Source organism: Anomaloglossus baeobatrachus, chromosome 2, assembly GCF_048569485.1.
Source record: "Anomaloglossus baeobatrachus isolate aAnoBae1 chromosome 2, aAnoBae1.hap1, whole genome shotgun sequence".
Classification (NCBI taxonomy): domain Eukaryota; kingdom Metazoa; phylum Chordata; class Amphibia; order Anura; family Aromobatidae; genus Anomaloglossus; species Anomaloglossus baeobatrachus.
This window is the reverse complement of record NC_134354.1, coordinates 402,077,699-402,100,019: the sequence shown is the minus strand read 5'-3', so window position 1 is coordinate 402,100,019 and position 22,321 is coordinate 402,077,699. Positions and strand designations below refer to the sequence as shown.

General features: G+C 46.2%; 1 protein-coding gene across 1 annotated transcript in view; it reads right to left on the bottom strand.

Moving 5' to 3' along the window:
- The window catches only part of MYOM3 (myomesin 3), a 284,293-nt gene that overhangs the window by 96,707 nt on the left and 165,265 nt on the right, over positions 1-22,321 (bottom strand). Inside the window, exons 14-17 of the mRNA XM_075336099.1 lie at positions 8,323-8,376; positions 6,940-7,067; positions 6,622-6,805; positions 4,474-4,648 (exon numbers count right to left, since the gene is read on the bottom strand). Of these exons, the coding sequence (XP_075192214.1) occupies positions 4,474-4,648; positions 6,622-6,805; positions 6,940-7,067; positions 8,323-8,376 (541 nt within the window). The remainder of the gene's footprint in view (positions 1-4,473; positions 4,649-6,621; positions 6,806-6,939; positions 7,068-8,322; positions 8,377-22,321) is intronic.

Sequence of the window (22,321 nt, the reverse complement as noted above, 5' to 3'; positions counted from 1 at the left end):
GTCCGAAATTCTATGTGGTAACCGGAAGACACAAGGTTTCGCACCCATTTGTCGTCTGAGGCGGCAGCCCAGATGTGTTGAAAGAGCCGCAGTCGACCTCCTACAATGAGTGTGTCTTCCGGGGCGCCGAAGGAGTCATGGGGGGGGAAAACGTCGTGGCCGAGTCTCCATAGTCCTGGACTGTTTCGGTCTAGGCTGCCATGACGAAGTGGGTTTCGGGGAGAGCTGAGAAGGTCGGTCCCTGCGTAGTCCACAGCTGGTGGCGGGGACAGCACGGGATGTCGACCAACCAAATGAGTTCCGAAAGGAGCGGAACAAGGACTGTGGACGTCTGGTGAGGGACGTCCTGGACTTCAGCTGGGGGAGGGAGGTACTCTTTCCTCCCGTGGCGTCAGAAATGAGCTTGTCCAGACGTTCGCCAAACAATCGGTCTGGAAAAAAAGGGAAGGCCTGTGAGAGACTTCTTGGAGGCAGAGTCCGCTCGCCATTGTCGGAGCCAGAGAGCTCTACGGATGGCTATGGTATTTGAGGCGGCAAACGCTGCTCAGGTAGTAGCGTCCATGGAGGCCTGGATGAGGTACTCCGCCGCAGCAGCAATTTGAGCTGTTACCTCTGTGAAGGTATGAGTGAATTGGGATTCCTCAAGCGAAGTGTTAAGGGAGTCTGCCCAGACCGAGATCGCCTTTGCGACCCACACAGAGGCAAAGGAGGGCGAGAGGGAGGAACCCGCAGCCTCAAAAGCAGAGCGGGCGAGGTGCTCCACCTGTCTGTCTGTCGGGTCCTTGAAGAACCATCGGGTAAAGACAGGAGCGTCTTTGTGGTAAGGCGGGAGACCGGGGGGGTCGACCGAGGGCGGATCGGCCCAGCCCTTAGGGGCAGGTGAGGCAAAAGGGTACCGGGACTCCATGAGTTTTCGGTTACCGAAGCGCCTGTCAGGCTTCTCCCTTTGCTTTGTGAGGATATCTTGAAACTCTGGGTGATCAGCGAAAACCTTTTGGGGTTTCCTTGCCCTCTTAAAGGAGACCGCATGGTCAGTGGTAGTGGATGGGGGATCCTCCACATGCAGAGTTTGGTTGGATCATCTGGGGGTGATGAAACCAAGGAATCCTCCTGGTACAAACAGCATTCTCCCTCCTCCAGCTCATCAGAAGCCGTGGAGGGTGTGGGAGAGCCTGCCCTGTGTTTTCCCGAGGTAGAGCCCGCTGCAGACACCTGGCCGTGTGCTCTTTTCCTGATCCCTGCAACCGGTGAAGCATGTGCCCGGATTACCTCAGAAGGATCCTCCATAGGGGTATCCTCAGGCTGCGTTCCGTCCAGGGACCCAGAAGGGTGTGGAGGACGACATTGCATAGCCAGAACCAGGTTCTGTGACAGTTTTTCCATGGATTGGGACAGAAACTGTGCCCATTCCGGTGGGCTGGGGGCCCTAAGGCTCTGGGCTGCCGGTTGCGGCGGTGGTGGCAGAGGGTCTTGGGGGCTATAGGGGCACAGGACTCACAGAGAGAAGAGGTGTGCTTACGTGGTAGCTCAGCGTGGCAGGCAGTGCAGGCTGAATAATAGACTATGTGGGCCTTAGTACTCTTAGTGCCCTTAGATTTCTGCATGTTCCTAATAGGAGTATGCCAGGAGGGAGAGCAATGCTCAGCAGAGCTACAATTGAAGCAAGCACCTCACCAGAATCAGCCGATGGCCCTGTCCTCAGGAAGGATTAAGCTCTAAGAAGATCTTCGCACGCTTTCCTGGGGGGGGCTTATCGCGGCTGCGGGGGGGCGGGGCTTAGCGCTAAAAGAGCGGGAAGATGAGTCAGTGTGCCCCCCCTGCTGTGGGTAGTAAAAAAAAAATGGCGGGAAGGGAGCTTCTGATAGTTTTCCTCCCTCTCCCTACAGTCAGCACACAGCTTGTCACCGGTGGTTATCAGCCGGCTTTTCTACTAGAGCAAATAAACAGAGCAAATAAAACAGCATGAGTCCCTGAGCCCTGGGCCCTCCCCCCTGCCACCGGGAAATTATCTGCAAGACTTTCTGCAAACAGCAGAACTTCCCCCACCTCCAGCCAGCAAGCTAGAGAAAGTTAACACTGTGTGTGCAGAATCCTTGCTCCTTGCACATAATAAATACTGTAAATGTCCTGGGAGCCTTCCCTGCAGCGTCTTTTCTCCCTTTGTCTGGGAAACCAGTCAGGGGGGATCTCACCTTAAAACACTGCTTTCCAGGCAGTGAAAATAGCAGAGTCTTACTGTGTTGGTGTCATATTCAACTCAGAGCCTGCAGAGAGGGGCTGAGGAATTGGTGCCATCTTCAACTCAGAGCCTGCAAAGAGGGGCTGAGGAATTGGGCTATAGGGGCACAGGCCTCTACCCTGGGCTATGGAAAATCGGTGTCTGTGGAACCCGTCGTCCAGCCCAGGATCCAGCGTCACAGGAGGGGGTACGTGGAGGCGACACTCCACGTTCCCGCCCGTTGATGGTAGTGGGAGATCGGTCCCAAAAGGAAACAGTCGCCCTCAAAAAAAAACAAACCTTGAAAGGAAGTGCCTCCTACAGACACTAAGCTAAAACTGAACTTGCCTGGAACGGCCAGGGGGTGTATACTGCAGAGGAGGAGCTATGCTTTTGCATCTACTTAGTGTCCTCCTATGGATAGGCAGCATAACACCCATGGTCCTGTGTCCCCCAATGAGGCGTCAGAGAAAGGTATTTAAGGTGGCCACTTGCAAGTTGTTCTCCTATTTTAATCTCCTATGAATAGTGGCATCATGGGCTCCTCAAAACAACTCTCAAATGATCTGAAAACAAAGATTATTCAACATAGTTGTTCAGGGGAAGGATAAAAAAATAGTCTCAGAGATTTAAACTGTCAGTTTCCACTGTGAGGAACATAGTAAGGAAATGGAAGAACACAGGTACAGTTCTTGTTAAGCCCAGAAGTGGCAGGCCAAGAAAAGTATCAGAAAGGCAGAGAAGAAGAATGGTGAGAACAGTCAAGGAAAATCCACAGACCACCTCCAAGACCTGCAGCATCATCTTGCTGCAGATGGTGTCAATGTGCATCGGTCAACAATACAGCGCACGTTGCACAAGGAGAAGCTGTATGGGAGAGTTATGTGAAAGAAGCAGTTTCTGCAAGCACGCTACAAACAGAGTCGCCTGAGGTATGCAAAAGCACATTTGGACAAGCCAGTTACATTTTGGAAGAAGGTCCTGTGGACTGATGAAACAAAGATTGAGTTGTTTGGTCATACAAAAAGGCGTTATGCATGGAGGCAAAAAAAACATGGCATTCCAAGAAAAGCACTTGCTACAGTAAAATTTGGTGGAGGTTCCATCATGCTTTGGGGCTGTGTGGCCAATGCCGGCACCGGGAATCTTGTTAAAGTTGAGGGTCGCATGGATTCAACTCAGTATCAGCAGATTCTTGACAATAATGTGCAAGAATCAGTGACAAAGTTGAGGTTACGCAGGGGATGGATATTTCAGCAAGACAATGATCCACAACACTGCTCCAAATCTACTCAGGCATTCATGCAGAGGAACAATTACAATGTTCTGGAATGGCCATCCCAGTCCCCAGACCTGAATATCATTGAAAATCTGTGGGATGATTTGAAGCGTGCTGTCCATGCTCGGCGACCATCAAACTTAACTGAACTGGAATTGTTTTGTAAACAGGAATGGTCAAATATACCTTCATCCAGGATCCAGGAACTCATTAAAACCTACAGAAAGCGACTAAAGGCTGTGATTTTTGCAAAAGAAGGATCTACAAAATATTAATGTCACTTTTATGTTGAGGTGCCCATACTTTTGCACCGGTCAAATTTTGTTTAAATGCGGATTGCACATTTTCTGTTAGTACAATAAACCTCATTTCAATCCAGAAAAATTACTCAGTCCATCAGTTATTAGATATATGAAACTGAAATAGCTGTTGCAAAAACCCAAATTGTTATAAAGAAAAAAGATTAACATTAATAGGGGTGCCCAAACTTTTTCATATGACTGTATAAAAAGTATCATGTGATCAAAATACTCATTTGCCTAATAATTCTGCACACAGTGTAAAATCTGAGCATAAACTCTATTCCAACATGGTTAAATATGACATTCCTGGTACATCCAAAAATATATGTGATTCCCTAAGCGTTTCATATTAAAACTTAGTACTTGTTCATTCCATGAATAATAGTCATGGAATTAATAAGAAATACGTTTTAATCTGAAGCACATAGGAAATCATATATTTTTGGAAGTACCAGGAATGTCATATTTAACCATGCTGGAATAGAGTTTATGCTCAGATTTTAATCCAGAATATGTCTGGAAAGCTTCTTACTTCCAATTGTCCTGGTAGTCAGACCCTCACCGAACATAAGGAATGGTGTATCTTAACAAGAAGCCATCATTTTCTGGGATAAAACAAACCTTTCACTTAAAGGTAAGATTGTATCATTTAGAAAGCATACCCTGTTACTGACCTGTTACATTGCAGTGGCTTGTTGTTTATAGGTTGCCATTCATCGTCCCCTACAATTCGACTGTACAAGTAATAACCAAGGATCTCGGGCTCATGCTCTACTTTCTCCCACTGTACAACGGCAGATGTCTTCGTGTCTCGGAGGGCTGAAATGTGTCCAGGTGCAGAAGGAACCGCTGTAGGGTGAAAAGATCTAATAGGTAATATGTACATTTTCTGAAACGCAATATGGATTAAGCTATGACATGAGTGCCACTGTCAATGGATAGGATTTCTTTTCCTAATAGTCTCAGTAGGTTTAAACACAGTAACCGTACGAAATTATAGCCCCACTCAGGTCATTTATTTAATTTGCTTGTGTGTTATCATGTGGGTAACTCTAAGGTAGTAACCGGTCCTCCGTCTTCTCCTGGTTGCAGTGACGCTGTGGTCCATTGCGGCATCACCTGACTTCTATTGTGACCTGCCAAATCACAGTGGGTGCAGTATGGTGCGGAGGTCACTTTTTGAGATTTCTTAATGCAAGTCTAAGGGTAGGGGCCCATCATCAGAACCTGCTGCTCGGGCATTTGCAGTCTCTCTCTTCTGTTCTCCCTGCGGAAATCGCTTGCGATTCCACAGCAAACAATTGACAAGCTGTGGCTCGGAAAGTCACACCGCAGGTTAGTTTACACTGTGGGCAGTACATGCACAGTGGGCATGGGATTTCTAGAAATCCCATCCATTGTGCTTGTACTGTACATTGCAGCATTTTGGATGCAGCTGAAGCATGCTGCGTTCAAAACGCTGTGAACACTAATCATGGGCACAAACCCTAAGTCGTCTAGTCTGAGATCCAGAATGAGGCTAGAAAGCTTCATTCTGAGTCACAAACACTTAGGCTATGTGCGCACGTTGCGTCGGAGTACCTTCAGTTTATTCTGCACGTTTTCCTTCCCTTGGTTTTTGACCAAATGGCTTTTGGCCATTTTTCAGCGCTAAAAACGCATGCGTTTTTACCGCATTTTTAGTGCGTTTTCAGCGCTTTTTACCTGCGTTTTCACCTGCGTTTCTGCAGATGCATTTTGTAGATCAAGACACTGAGAAATAAAGTTGAAATAGTCAAAGAGAATGAAAAAAGAGAAAAAAAAAGTATAAAATTAACTTTTAATAAAACTATATGAAAAATTATCAATTTTAATGAAATAATAGTGGTTATGCACATTTTAACTGGAAAATAGGTAAAGTTTATTATTTTTTAGAATTTAAATTTTCGGTTATTGTGTGTGTGTAAAGGAACATTAGAACCCTTTAATTTTTGGCCAGAAAAGCATGCGTTTTTGGAGCCAAAAACGCAGGGGAAAGGCAGGTAAAAAGCATGAAAAACGCAGGAATTGTGATTTTGGTTGCGTTTTGCCATTTCTCATTGACTCCAATGTTAAGGAAACGCTGGAGAAATGGCAAAAACAACTGACATGCCGCTTCTTTTTCAGCATGGTTTTTGACCCAAAATATGCAAAGTAAACGCTGCAGAAAAAAAAGCAAAGTGCAGACAGGATTTCTGCTTTTCCCATAGACTTTGCTGGAAAACAAAAACGCATGCGTTTTAGCGCAAACACGCTGCCGCTAAAAACGCTGCGGAAACGCGGTAAAAAACGCAACGTGCGAACATAGCCTAACATTGTAACTGCTGCTCCGCAAAGTGATCCGACAGGTGCGCTGACATGACGCTGGGACAGACCGGAACCGACACAGAGAACGTGACCGATGAATGTATTAGACAAATGGAAATCCAACAAAGCATGACCCGGAGCACAGTGAAGAATGATAGAGTAAAACGTCCGTTTATTCTTCCATTGAAAAAAACATCTGGCAGTCAGAAATCCCAAAAAATGTAAAAACAACTAGGATGAAGAAACCAATGCATTTCAGTTATACAAAGCCTTAATCATGGTTCATAAACCGCTATATGATCATATTGTGGAATTTAGGTGGCACGTGTGTGTGGAGAAGAATTACAAGGTATTCCAGTTTCAAGATGCTATCACCTCGCTACAGGATAAGTGCTAATTAGTAGATCAGTGGGCGGTCTAACCACTGGACCTCCACTGAACTCCACAATAGGGGACTTGAAATGCAAAATGTATGTAAATAGAATGGACTCGGTCACCTAATGTAGCCTTGAGAGAGATTGGAGAACTTGGAGTAGATGGATCACTGACTCCATATTTATTTGTAGCTTGTACCCGGAAACAGTAGGATTTGCCTTTTTCAAGATCCATCACAGAAAACCGTGGAGAACGGGGTCTGGTGTCCAGGTTAATCCTCTCCCATCTGTTACTTCCTTCAATGCACTAGTAATAGACACATAATTGGAAATGCTGAATACATAGTACATTTTACTGTGGCAATTTGAACCATAATCTGTACTTTGCATGCCCATATTAACCAATTTAGCAATGTTAAGTATTAGTATTATTATTATTACCTTTTCTATATAGTATGTAATAGGCTCCTTGCCACATGGATCAGGTTCGTCCCATGAAAGCACGATATAGTCTTCAGTGACCTCTGAGGCATGAACATTTTTTGGCGCTGTTGGCACTTTGACGTCATCTATTTTAATCGGAATGAGTGAACAGAAAATAGTCATAGTCATTACATTATAGTGCTCTTGAGGGACATAATATTATGTTGTTTATGATGCATTATACATAAGGGGGTTGCAACTGCCTCTGTAGTGGTCATGCACTCCTCCTACATGTCTTAAAGCAGAACTGTCATTTCCATCCTTATTTCATAAATCAATAGTACACGTAAAAATAAGCAGCTTTGTAATATGTGTTATCAGATAAATCTGCTTCTTTCTCTGCCAAAACTGATCTGTCATTATCAAAAGTCTCAATTCTGATGTAAAATCTGTATTCAGTGAAGACTTTCCCATTACTGACATCGCTGTTATTACTGATGAGATTCTATGATGACTGGAAGAGGGAGGAGCTAGAGGCAGAGGGTGGAGCTAGATGAAGAGCTCCTCCCTCTTCTATCTACATAGAATCTCATCAGTACCAACTGCCAGCTCCTATCTAATGGGAAAGGCTTCACTGAATACAGATTTTTCCTCAGAATTGAGAATTTTGCTAATGACTGATCAATTCTGTGTAATGGCCATGTCTGATTGTACAGGGACATGGTCGGATAATACTATATCTGCTGGCAGGGGAGGAAATAATGAGTATACATACAGGACAGCCTATGCTGTCTGCAAGGTAAAACATTTCCCTGCATTTAAAAATAGTTTTACCTCACAGAAAGAATTAGCTGTGATACTATGCTGTAATGTTTCAAATGCAAAGAAGAATCCAGCATCCACGTCCAAGTACGATAAAAATAAATATTTATTAAATATCCATTAAAAAGGGGGGTGACGGGATCACATCCTAGGCATAAAAATCCCCATGGAGATAGAGAATGTACTATGTATTATGCTGTAATGTTTGTATACTGTTTGTGTCCTTCCCCTGCCCAGGAGATGTGGTATGATCAGACCTTGTCCCTTTATGGTCAGACACGACCATTACACAGTACATGGCAGGGAAACATATATAAGATTAGCTCAGAACAGGAACTTTTTTTTAAACACATCCAATTGTGGAATTTTTTATTATTCCGATATCTATTCATTAAAAATGTACTTTGTGCATGGGGCAACCCCTTTAAGGGAGCTACTGCATCTTTGCTACGTACATAAAGATGTCATTGATCTTTATAAATTTTGCGAAATTTGTAATCCTATAAAATACATTACATGTCCTTTATTGGCCTTCACACATATTCCTCTACTTCATATACAATTTCTTTGTGTACTTACCTTCAAGATCCTCTTTATTGACTGTAATTACTCTTGCTTCATCATATGGAATGACTGGAAATGCAAAAAGAAAGAGAAGTAAAATAGTATGATAAAAATAAAACATGGCTTTTTATATACCGTCATGCTCGAAAGTGTTGGCACCCTTGAAGTTATTCCAGAAAATAAAGTATTTCTCCCAGAAAATGATTGCAATTGAACATGTTTTTCATATACATATTTATTTCCTTTGAGTGTTTTGTAACAACACAATAGAAAACTGAGGAAAAAAAAGAAAATTGGACATAAATTCACACAAAACCTCAAAAATGGGCCTGACAAAATTGTTGGCACGTTTCCTAAATTGTAAGTAATCAATTTTGTTTCAAGCATGTGTTGCTCATTGAAACTCAGCTGTGGCATGTAACAGATGGGGGCAATATGAAAATCACCTGAAACCGAATAATAAGGGGAGAAGTTTACTCATTCTGTATCTGTTTGTGCCACATTAAGCATGGTGAATAAAAAGAGGAGAAGAGAACTGTCTGAGGCTTTGAGAACCAAAATTGTTGAAAAATAGCAGCAATCTAAAGGCTACAAGTCCAACTCCAGAGATCTTGATGTTCCTTTGTCCACGGTGTGCCAAATAAGAAGTTTACAACCCATGGCACTGTAGCTAGTCTCTTTGGATGTGGACGGCAGAGAAAAATTGATGAAAGTTTGCAATACAGGATAGTCCGAATGATTGATAAGCAGTCCCAATCAAGTTCCAAAGAAAGTCAATCTGTCCTGCAGGCTCAGGCTGCATCAGTGTCGGCGCAAACTATCCATTGACATTTCAATTAAGTGAAACACTATGGCAGGAGAACCAGGAGGACCCCACTGCTGACACAGAGACATAAAAAGCTAACTACAGTTGGCCAAAATATACATGAGTACAAAATCCTTCTGGGAAAGTGTCTTATATAAAGATGAGACTAAGATAGAGTTTTTTAGTAAAGTACATTATTATTCTATTTACTGAAAGTGTAATGAGGCCTACAAAGAAATGAACCCAGTACCTACAGTCAAATATGGTGGAGGTTAAAAGATGTTTTGAGGTTGTTTTGCTGCCTCTGGCACTGGGTGCCTTCAGTGTGTGAAAAGCATCATTAAATCTGAAGATTACTTAAGAATTTTGGGTCACAATGTTGTGCTCAGTTTCAGAAAGCTGGTTTTGGGTCCATGTTCATGGGTCTTCAAGCAGGACATTGACCCCAAACATAGTTCAAGAAGCACCCAGAAATGGATGGAAACAAAGTGCTGGAGAGTTCTGAAATGGCCAGGAATGAGTTAGGATCCAAATCCCATTGAACACCAGTTGAGAGATCTTAATATTGCAGTTGGGAAAAGGCACCCTTCATATATTAGAGACCTGTAACAATTTGCAAAAGAAGTGTGATCCAAAATTACAGTTGAGAGGTGTAAAGGTGGGTGCGCCATTTTCGCTGCGTCCAAAATGCTGCGTTGTACAGTAGAAGCATAGTGGATGAGATTGATAGAAATCCCATGCCCACTGTGCTTCTTTACGCAGCGGAAACTGACATGCAGTGCAGCTTACGAGCTGCAGCATGTCAATTTATGTTTGTGGAGATGCAAGTGGTCTCATCGCTCAGAATCCTGATCGTGGGCACGGACGCTACATTATACTATGGAGAACACTAGCGTTTTCACAAAATCTTGATATTGAGAAAGGAGAAATATCTCTGAAATGTGTTGACAATTAAGATCACAATCATCTATCAGCCTTAATCAGAGAATGCTTCTATGGCAGTGCGGCTTTTAACCCTTTCATCCAGCCACATTGATCTAGTGAAGTCTAAGGCTAGGTTCACACACTGCGTTTTTTTGACGCTGCGTTTTTGCACGTTTTTTTGCGGCAAAAACCGCACAAAAATGCACCCGCGTCAAAAAAACGCGGCAAAAAACGCACGCGTTTTGCCGCGATTTGGTGCGTTTTTTTGCTGTGTTTTCCTGCATTTTTGCTCACTGCGTCTTTATGCGTTTTTTATCAGTGAACAAAAAAAAAAGGTCTGATGTCATTTCCTTCTTCAATGTGTTCTTCATTCTCCACTAGTGTATGCAGAAGAGCAGACAGCTGCAGAACTACAAGGCTCAGCATGCTCCATCCAATAGTGTATGCAGGAGAGCAGACAGCAGCTGCAGACCTACAAGGCTCAGCATGCTCCATCCAAGACTGTATGCTTGAGGGAGAGTCAGGGGGAGCAGACCTACAAGGCTCAGCATCCTCCATCCAATAGTGTATGCAGGAGAGCAGACAGCAGCTGTCGAACTACAAGGCTCAGCATCCTCCATCCAATAGTGTATGCAGGAGAGCAGACAGCAGCTGTCGAACTACAAGTATCAGCATCCTCCTTCCAGGACTGTATGCAGGATTTCAAACAACAAAAATGACGTGGGCTTCGCCATATTTTTGTATGCTAGCCGGGTACAGCAGGCAGGTACGGGCTGCCCCCAACCCCCAGCTGCCTATTTGTACCCGGCTGGGAACCAAAAATATAGGGAAGCCCTTTTTTTTTTAATTATTTCATGAATTTCATGAAATAATTTTAAAAAAAAAATGACGTGAGCTTCGCCCAATTTTTGAGTCCAGCCGGGTACAACTAGGCAGCTGGGGATTGGAATCCACAGTGCAGGGTGCCCATGCTTTCTGGGCACCCCCGCTGTGAATTGCAGTCCCGCAGCCACCCCAGAAAATGGCGCTTTCATAGAAGCGCCATCTTCTGGCGCTGTATCCAACTCTTCCAGCTGCCCTGATGCCGGCTGGCTCGCTGGGTAATAATGGGGTTAGGGCTAGCTGTATAGCTGGCCCTAAGCCCGAAATTCATGGTGTCACGCCAATATTAGACATGGCCACCATGAATTTCTAGTAAAGATAAAAAAAAACACAACACACAGAAAAATATTTTTATTAGAAATAAAACACAACACAATTAGTGACTCCATCTTTATTGAAATAAAGAACCCCCCTCCGCAGTAATCGTGGGTCAAGGGTCCCGCGCCGCCCAATCCGGATCCAATATCATCTGATGGATTTGTTGGAAGGCAAAGCGATCAGATGGTGTGTCAGGATCAAGTGCCTGAATCACATCACACATCAGCTGATTGTATAAAAGCCGATTATACAATCAGCAGATGCATCGGTGCAAAAAAAAAAAAAAAATACTTATGTGCTGATTACCGGCAGCTCCTGCAGCGGAGTCTGATCCCGTCCGATCGCTGCAGCAGCTGCCGGTAATCAGGGATGAAGTCTCCTGACGCATCCGCTGATAGGTGAAGCCGGCTGGCCGCTGGCGTCAGCCCGAGACTTACGATCACCTGATGCGTCAGGTGACTGCATCAGGTGATCCATCGCCAGGTCCTGCATCTATCGTACTGCCCGGGGAGACTGCACACACCCGGAGCGGCGATACCGTGAGAGGAGATGGGAGCGGGCATGGCACCGGGAGGCTGCAGACAGGTGAGTATAACTTTTTTTTTTTTCTACTTTTCACTTTTGTTTTCGCAGCCGCTTCCACCTCCCGCCCAGACATGGCACCGCACGGCAGCATACATGCCCAGGACGGGAGGTGGAAGCGGCGGTGACGGTACCGGGAGGATTCACGCTTCTGTGTTTACCGACAGAAGGAATCCTCTTCCTGTACATGTCACTTTACTACCCACCTCCTGCGTTTATAGCTGCGTTTTTGGTCTTAGAAACGCACCAAAACGCACCTATTTGCGTTTCTCATTGCGTCTTTCAACATCCCATTGCACTCAATGGATGAAAAGCGCAGTGAAAAATGCGGGAATAATTGACATGCTGCGTTTTTGTGGCACCACAAAAACGCAGCTGAAAAAAAACGCTGTGTGCAGACAGAAAAAATGAAAACTCAAAGACTTTGCTGGGGAAGCAAAGTCATGCAGTTTTCTGAGCAAAAACGCACCCGAAAACTGCGCAAAAACGCCGCGAAAAATGCACTGTGTGAACTTACCCTAATGGTGAGTTGTGACAGCCCTGTTAGATTCTAATTTAGTGGTTGTGACTTTTCACAACTACAAAAGGTTAGTCTTTCTACTCCAATTGTGGTTTGTTGTTATCCTGGATAAGACCTTATCTTTAGAGATGAGCAAACCGGTCCCGGTTCGGCTCGAGGCCGGTTCGCCGAACGGAGGTCCCGTTCGAGTTCGGCTCGTCGAACGTTCGACGAACCGAACTCGAACTGCATAGGAAACAATGGCAGGCAATCACAAACACAGAAAAACACCTAGAAAACACCCTCAAAGGTGTCCAAAAGGTGACAAACAACTCACAACACAACACAAACACATGGGAAAGTGACAAGGACATATACTCATGCGAAAACAAAACAGCTGGACAAGGAAAAAGAGGAGGACACACAGATATATGAGTATATGCAAGGAAACATCGATTCCATTATTGTGCAACTTGAGCCCTGCTCATTTTAGGCTTCCAATCTGGATAAATTGCCTGAGCTCGCCACGTACGCCTTGGGGATCTTGTCATGTCCTGCAGCCAGCGTTCTCTCGGAACCTGTCTTCAGTGCTGCTGGGGGTCTGCTGGCAGATAAGCACACGCGTCTGTCCACTGACAATGTGGACATGGCTCTCAGAGGACTTTTCTTCCCCTGGGTCAGCCAGGGGACGGGAAAGGCACGCGTATTTTTGAGAGTGCTTCATGCAAAGCATCTTTTTCATCTTGAAAATTGGCTCAACTGATGCCAGTCAAGTGGGGTGTGTGTGGCCCAGTTAGTGGAAACGAGGGAGACTGTGGTTGGAGTCCCCTCGCTGTGTTTCTAAAAGAACCAAGATGAACAAGTCATGGCTCTCAGAGGACTTTTCTTCCCCTGGGTCAGCCAGGGGACGGGAAAGGCACGCGTATTTTTGAGAGTGCTTCATGCAAAGCATCTTTTTCATCTTGAAAATTGGCTCAACTGATGCCAGTCAAGTGGGGTGTGTGTGGCCCAGTTAGTGGAAACGAGGGAGACTGTGGTTGGAGTCCCCTCGCTGTGTTTCTAAAAGAACCAAGATGAACAAGTCATGGCTCTCAGAGGACTTTTCTTCCCCTGGGTCAGCAAGGAGACGGGAAAGGCACGCGTATTTTTGAGAGTGCTTCATGCAAAGCATCTTTTTCATCTTGAAAATGGGGGTCAACTGATGCCAGTCAAGTGGGGTGTGTGTGGCCCAATTAGTGGAAACGAGGGAGACTGTGGTTGGAGTCCCCTCGCTGTGTTTCTAAAAGAACCAAGATGAACAAGTCATGACTCTCAGAGGACTTTTCTTCCCCTGGGTCATCCAGGGGACGGGAAAGGCACGCGTATTTTTGAGAGTGCTTCATGCAAAGCATCTTTTTCTTTTTCAAAAGGGGGGTCAACCGATGCCAGTCAAGTGGGGTGTGTGTGGCCCAGTTAGTGGAAACGAGGGAGACTGTGGTTGGAGTCCCCTCGCTGTGTTTCTAAAAGAACCAAGATGAACAAGTCATGGCTCTCAGAGGACTTTTCTTCCCCTGGGTCAGCCAGGGGACGGGAAAGGCACGCGTATTTTTGAGAGTGCTTCATGCAAAGCATCTTTTTCATCTTGAAAATTGGCTCAACTGATGCCAGTCAAGTGGGGTGTGTGTGGCCCAGTTAGTGGAAACGAGGGAGACTGTGGTTGGAGTCCCCTCGCTGTGTTTCTAAAAGAACCAAGATGAACAAGTCATGGCTCTCTGAGGACTTTTCTTCCCCTGGGTCAGCCGGATGACGGGAAAGGCACGCGTATTTTTGAGAGTGCTTCATGCAAAGCATCTTTTTCATCTTGAAAATTGGCTCAACTGATGCCAGTCAAGTGGGGTGTGTGTGGCCCAGTTAGTGGAAACGAGGGAGACTGTGGTTGGAGTCCCCTCGCTGTGTTTCTAAAAGAACCAAGATGAACAAGTCATGGCTCTCAGAGGACTTTTCTTCCCCTGGGTCAGCCAGGGGACGGGAAAGGCACGCGCATTTTTGAGAGTGCTTCATGCAAAGCATCTTTTTCTTTTTCAAAAGGGGGGTCAACCGATGTCAGTCAAGTGGGGTGTGTGTGGCCCAGTTAGTGGAAACGAGGGAGACTGTGGTTGGAGTCCCCTCGCTGTATTTTACATGCTTTTAGAAGGGCATGACATGGCTTGGAGGTTGACTTTCAGCATCTGCAAACTGTTGGCTACCAAAATGCTGCCTTTCCAACACCTGTGGTTATAGACAATGAGGAACATACTGATGAAGATGAGACGCAGATACCCGATTGGGATGACAACTTAAATATTCGGTCAGGGCAAGAATGATGAAGTTCTAGATCCCACCTACTGTCAACCCACAGTCAGACACTCGAGGAGGTCAACAGAGGCGGTGGAGGAGGATGCAACCGACGACGAAGTTACCTTGCGCCTTCCTGGACAGAGTCGGAGCACTGGTAGCACGTCTACAACTGCATCCTCAGCCACCACTCTGCCTCTGAGCATTATTCGGGGTGGATCAACAGGTCACATGGCCTCTAAGCCTTGCCTAGCCTGGTCCTTTTTTGACATAGAAAAAGATCGCCCAAATTATGTGATCTGTAAAATTTGTCATGGTTCTCTTAGTAGAGGTCAAAACCTCAGCAGTTCGACAACTTCTTCCATGAATCGTCACATGAATAAATATCATATGGCCCGGTGGGAAGCTCACCGTGCTGCAATGCGGCCTAGCGGAGCGAACCATCCACCGCCTGCCCCTTCCAGTGCATCCGCGCGCTCGTCATCTTCTAGGACTGTGGGGACAGCTGTCACACCTGTTTTTCCACCCACAACTTCCACCACTGTAACCACCACTGTAACCGCAACAGGCAGTTTGCTTGGTAGGTCGTCAGTTGGTTTGGAAGGGGAAACAAGTGAGTGTGTACAGCTCTCTCAGACATCGATAGCACCAACGTTGGATGAAGGCAACATCATGTCTCCGCCTGCACTTTCCTCACAAACCTGCATTTTTCCAGGGACACCCTACTCAACACCGTCTACTCACAGCAGCCAGATCTCTGTCCCTCAGATGTGGTCAAATAAAAGGCCACTTCCTGCGACCCATGACAAAGCTAAGAGGTTGACTCTATCCCTCTGTAAGCTGTTGGCTACCGAAATGCTGCCTTTCCGCCTAGTGGACACACAGGATTTTAGAGACCTTATGTCTGTCGCTGTGATCCAGTACAAGATGCCCAATCACCACTGCTTCTCCAAGAAAAGCATGCCCGCGCTACACCAGCATGTCGCACACAACATCACCACTTCCTTGAGAAACTCTGTGTGCGACAGGGTGCATTTCAACACAGATACTTGGACCAGTAAGCATAGACAGGGTCATTACATGTCACTGACTGGGCACTGGCAAACTATGGTGAGAGATGGAGAAGGGTCTGCTGTACAAGTCTTGCCGTCCCCACGAGTTGTTTCAATCCTTCTTCTGTATGTAGAAGTTAATACACTGCTTCTGCCTCTTCAACCTCGTGTGGGTCCTCCACCTTGGCGCAAACCCTGTGTGGTCAGGCCACCCTTCCTTGTAACTGCGCACAAGGACTACCACACACCTCCTTACTATGCTGGCAGCAGAGCTCAATGCCATCAGGCGGTCAAAGTTTTACTTTGAAATATATGGGAAATGTGAGTCACACCGCTGAGAAGTTGTGGACGGTTAGCTCTGGATACCGAGTTTCATCAATGGTTGTCTCCACTCAACCAGCAGCCAGGGAAGGCCGGGTGCGACAATGATGCAAACATGGGTGCGGCCCTTCGCTGTGACAATGTGACACACATGGCTTGTGTGGTTCATGTGTTGAACCTGGTTGTCCAGCAATTTTTAAAGCACTATCCTGGCCCACATAGCCTTCTGCAGAGAGCACGGTGTAATGCCTTCCTTGATCCACACACTCAGATGGGCTGTTAATGATAGGCTAGAGGGAAGCCACTCACCAAGCAGGACCCCTAGAACCCTGAAACCCTTTAACCCCTATACAGGGATTAGGAATTGCACAGGGCCCAAGGTGATTAATACCTGTGGAAGGCTGCAGTTCCAGAGAATAGTAGTCAGGCAGGGTCAAAACATTAATTGAGGAACAGGAACAGAATGGGACGGCCAGGACTTAATCAGAAAACAAGCAGAGGTGAAATGCGGATCGGCCAACAAGGTACATAAACAGCAAGCAGGAAAAGTAGTCAGGTAACAAGCACACAAAATCATAAAACTGAACTGGGGGTAAAAGTAACCAGAGGTCATAGCTATGTCTGGCAGTGGTCTGCAGACAGGATGGGCATAAAAAAGGGTGTGGTGTCTTCCCATTGGTTGTAGCTGAATGATGGTATTTCATCTGTGAGATACCCACCAGCTACATTCAGCCAGAGATTCTGCATCTGTCAAGGTAATGCAGCCCAGTGGGTGAGCATAACCTGCGTCCACCTGCGCCGCTGGCATCGACTCCTCTCCCATCATCAGCACTATTCATGAAAGGAACACGTTGTCACCTGGCGACCGGAGTACAAATTTACGGAGCGGACTCCGTTGGTGACTTAACAGCCGTGTGCGGCAATGATGCAAACCTGGCTGCGGGCCATCGTCAGGGCAATGTGACACACGTGCCTTGTATGGCTCACGTGTTGAACCTAATTCTCCAGCAATTTTTAAAACACCATCACGGCCTACATGGCCTTGTGCAGCGTGCACGCTCGCTATGTGCTCACTTCCATCGTGCGTACACAGCAGCTCAACAACTTTCGTCGCTACAGAAGTCTTTAGGTCTGGTGGTTAAACGCCTGAAATGCGATGTGCCCACACGCAGGAATTTGAATCTGCACATGTTGCAGCGTTTGTGGCAGCACCGCCGAACCCTGCTGCAATACGTTATGACATATAGCCTGGGATAACTTGATCCAGAGGTGGTGCAGATCACGCTGCTGGAGTGGTGTCAGATCAAGGACCTATGCACCCTGCTACACAGTTTACAAATGTCGACGAAGATGTTTAGCACTGGCAATGTCATTCTCAGCGTGACAATTCTGGTCATCTACATGATGGAGCGCACTGTAATTATTATTCGGAGTCAGGTGTTGGGACAAGAGGAAGGGGAGGAAGTACAGGAGGAGTCATATGCGGAAGGGATAACAAGATCTACGAGGTCCAGATGGTCAGCGGCACCTATGCGGCAGTCATGGTGAGGGAGAGGGATTAACAAGGGCGCATAGTATCAGCAAAAAGTGTTGAGGAAGGTGCAGGAGCCCATGAAGAAATGGAGGACGAACTGGCGATGGGCATGGAAGACTCAGCAGATGAGTGAGAGCTTGCTCACATTTCGGTTGTGCGAGGTTGTGGGGAGAGGGCAGAGGAAGGAGGCACGATTCTCACCTCTCTGCCACCAACACACCAAGGACTTGGTCCTCCTGGATGCACAAGACACATGAGCGGCTTCTTGCTGCACTACCTACAACATGACCCTCGGATTGTACGAATTCAAAGTAATCCAGAATACTGGGTTGCCACACTGTTACATCCCCGGTACAAGACAAAATTTGGCAAAATAATTCCTGCCATAGAAATGGACGCACGTATACAGGAGTATCTGCAGAATGTGGTACGCAATCTTAGATCTACTTTTCCACTAAACACCAGTGCTGCACAGAGTGAATCTCAACGCTTTGTCATGGATATGAGGAAATGGTCTTTTACTTGTCCACATCGGAGGGACCGAGGGATGGCTGCTGTGCTGAGATGGCGTTGAGTACGGTGTCCCTGCAGAGTTGCACTTTTGGTCATATACCAAAATGAGTTGAAAAAGGACAGATGCTGGTGGAAAGAGGAACAGGTGTGTTGGAAAGGGGAAAAAAGTTTTGGTCCGTGGATTTGGTGGTTAAGCAACAGTAACATTTGCTGAAGAAACACCATCTGTTACAGTGGGACTGGCAGATTTGGATAAAGTGGTATATACTATGTTACCGCTATATAACAAAAATTAATAAGAAAAGAAAGAGAAAGGTATATATCCCCATCAGCAGTCAGTGTCCACCGTGCTCCCAGTTGGAAAAGGAGAGGTTGGCAACTGGAAGGTTAGGTGGAGGATACAGAGCTGTGTGGCTATGAAACTAATAGTAGCCTGAACCGAGTTAGACGCCATTCGGATCTGGAGACTGTGAGCCCTGTTAGCGTCACAGGGTCCACATGCCCACCCAGCCCAGGAACTCCCTGTTAACAACACAGGGGCCATTGAGTACGCTGACCGTGTGCGTAGGGGCACACCTGTGGACAGCAGGCGCATCAGCAGCAGCAGGCCTGTTAATGCCACTGGGCTGCACAAGCAGGACTGGTAGGACAGGAGCTGGTCTTAACCGTTCTGCGTTACCAACTGTGGTGGTGGCCTGCATCGACACCCTATCCCTGCCTACCTCTGGCCTAAAGCCGCAATGGGTTCAACACATGGAGGTGTGCTCTTTCGGAGCATAATAGAAGACTGCGCACCTCCTTGTTGGCTCCAGCCCCTTTTATAACCTGGGTCCGCCCCAAACCAGGGTGAACCACAATGCACCTCCTGGAGACAAAAGTAGAGTGACACGTCATGAGTGGCATAACTAGCGTCCTATTTGGAACCGCAACTTCAATGATGACCTCATGGCTGCCATGACCCAAACACCTCACCAGTCATCGTCTGACCATCAATAATGCGGTGACAAGTCATAGGTGTGGGCCTCTGCAAGCCATTTGGGAGGACACCTGATGCCCTGTGGTCTATATGGGACCCCCACATCAGGGCCAGGGCCAAAGAGTTCATTACCGGACCTAGTCTCTGATGCAGGAAGTGCCTGAGCATGCTCAGTAGCATGAAATACAGTCTCTGAAAAAAGACTATCAGCTTTAGCATGGTGTCTAGGCACAAAACAGGACTTAGACCCGGCACGGAATGCAAGCACCTGTGCAAAGAGGCTTTTCACACTTAGTGTGGGAGCATGCGCTGTATCCCGAAAAGAAGACTTAGCGTCAGGAATAACACATTCAGGCTGAGCATACTCACTAGGCGAAACACTGTAATTATGCTGCAGCTGGGGTACATCGGCACACGCATGCGCACTAGCTGCCTCTCCACACTTAGACGTGGAGGGGAAATTGCTCTTGGAGATGCTGTCTATGAACAGAAGGAAAAGCTAAAGGAAGCCTGACTTTCTATCCCTCCGAATTATGAAATGCAGCAATGAATTCCATGAGTTTGCTATAACATTAGCGTAGCAAAATGTGCATGAGGGTGTCATGTAGAGGTGCTAGAAATAGCTTGTCACCAGTGGGGCACTAATGGAATACAACAGCCAGTTCTATGATGCCACTAAATGGCAGTATTTTTTGCTATCATTATAGCTTATTAAAAACAGAGCAGGAGGGTGTCATGCAAAGGTGCTGCACATAGATTTGCAGTAGTGTGAATAGACAAAAGTACAATAGCCACGTTTAGGATGCCACTAGGTACACTGAGTGTTTGCTAGTATAATGGCTGAGTTAAAAAAAGGTGGAGTGTGTATGACTTATACCTCTTACAGTAATGAGGCTCACGTGGCTTCCACATGATACCCTCCAGTCTATTCATAGCCCGTATCCCATAAGAATTTATTACCTTTACCGGTGTCTATGGTTATCCATAATGTTTTTTCTTTCTTAGTATAGATGGAGCTCTGCTCGGATATGTCGGACTTCCTTTTTCCCCAAATAGGTTGGGATCCTCTGTCCTGCCTAGATGAGGCGGATATGTTCCCTAGGAACGTTTGTTCGGATTCAGTTAACTATGCTAGGCTTTTTTTGCCTGTTGTTCTTCTTGTTTTTTTCTCTTTCTTCCTTTTTTTCCCACTACCTCTTACTTTCCTCAAGTCTCCCCTTCTCCATATCTTCGGTGGCCGGGCTGAACGTGTCCGATTCTCTTTCTTAAATATCTCTAATGACTTATTCTCTTATAGATGGCGGACTTAACCATCGCTTCTTTCAATGCCAGGGGCCTCAATGTTCCGGAGAAAAGGACACAGATATTGTATCATCTTCATAAACAGAAGGTGAGAATAGCGTGTTTACAGGAGACACACTTTAAACAAGGACATGCCCCTATTCTTAAAAATAAATATTACCGGACATGGGTATCCTCGGATAACCCTGACTCCTGCTCAAAAGGTGTGGCAATAGCCATCCATAAATCCCTCCCACATCAAATCATAAAGTGCACGACAGATAGTCTTGGCAGATACATTATTCTCTCACTGAGGGTGGGGACCCACATCTTCACGATAATTAACGCGTACGCCCCAAATCAAAAACAGGATAGTTTTATTTCCCGCCTGATCAGTACCGCGATCCCCCTGATACAAGGTACGGTGATTTTATGTGGGGACCTTAATATCACCCTGGACCCTACTTTAGACAACTCAAAAGGGAAATCCAGTATTGCATACACCACTATCAAACGAATTAAAAAAGCTTTACTACGCATGCAGCTGTTCGACACCTGGAGAATACAACACCCATCGGACAGAGACTACAGTTTCTATTCCCACACCCAGGATTCATATAGCCGTCTTGATTACATACTGGTACAACATAGCGCGCTCCCTTGGGTCCAACACACGAGAATGGATAATATATTATGGTCAGACCATGCGCCGGTATATTGCACGATTGAGATCCCCTCCCTTACGGCTCCTAGGGGGTCGTGGCGTCTGAACGAGTCATTGCTACTGGATGAGCTTTGCCTTTCGGATATCCAGACCTCCATTGCAAGATTCATGGAGGACCACTCAGTAGATGACACAGCCCCCACGTATAAGTGGGAGGCACTGAAATGTGTCCTACGTGGCATTTTTATTAAGCATGGGTCTCGAATCAAGAAAGAGAAAGCCCAAGACATAGTAAAAGCTCTCCATAGGGTATCTGAGCTGGAGCTCATCCACAAGCAAGCTTTATCGGCCACGAACTTACGGGCACTCCTACAGGCTAGATTCGAGGTTAAGAAACTGCTTGATTCCTCATATCAGCGTTTGATACAGGTAGGGAAGGGGAAGTTTTATGAGTTTGGGGATAAACCCGGCAGGTTGTTAGCAAACGCGTTGAGGGAGGGCAGAGCTCACACCCTCATTCCCTGCATCAAGAACTCACGCGACGAATTACTTTACGCCACCCCAGACATCTCAAATACCTTTCATGACTATTATTCCAAGTTGTATAATCTACCTGTCAAGCCCCATAGACCGAGTGATGTAAATCCCTCAATGCCCTCACCTTTTAGATGTCCCGACAGTTCTATAATAGACAACCTGGAAAGTCCATTTTTACTGGAAGATTTATTGGCAGTGATTCGCGATACCCCGGGCAATAAGTGTCCTGGCCCTGACGGGTTCCCCGCCAAATTTTATAAATCCTTCTCGGAACAATTAGCGCCTCTAATGCTCCTTTCCTTCAATTCAATCTCGGACTCAGTCCCCTTTCCGCCCCACTCCACCACAGCTCATATTTCCCTAATTCAAAAGCCCGGAAAAGATCCCATGACATGTAGCAGTTATAGACCAATATCACTACTTAACGTAGATTTAAAAATTTATGCCAAGCTTTTGGCAAACAGACTTAGCCCCTTGCTCCCTAACTTGATCCACCTTGATCAGGTTGGATTTGTCCCAGGTAGAGAGGCAAGGGACAATACCATAAAAACCCTGGATTTAATCCAACATGCACACAATAAAAAGCTGCCCATGATGTTACTGTCTTTGGATGCTGAGAAGGCTTTCGACAGAGTCTCCTGGCAGTCGTTATCACAGACCCTAGACCATATAGGCCTGGGGCCAGTTTTCTCGTCTAAAATTATGGCGTTATATCACTCCCCGACTGCTCTCCTTAGGATTAATGGCACTCTGACGAAACCCTTCTCCATCCGAAACGGGACACGACAGGGTTGCCCCTTGTCACCGTTACTA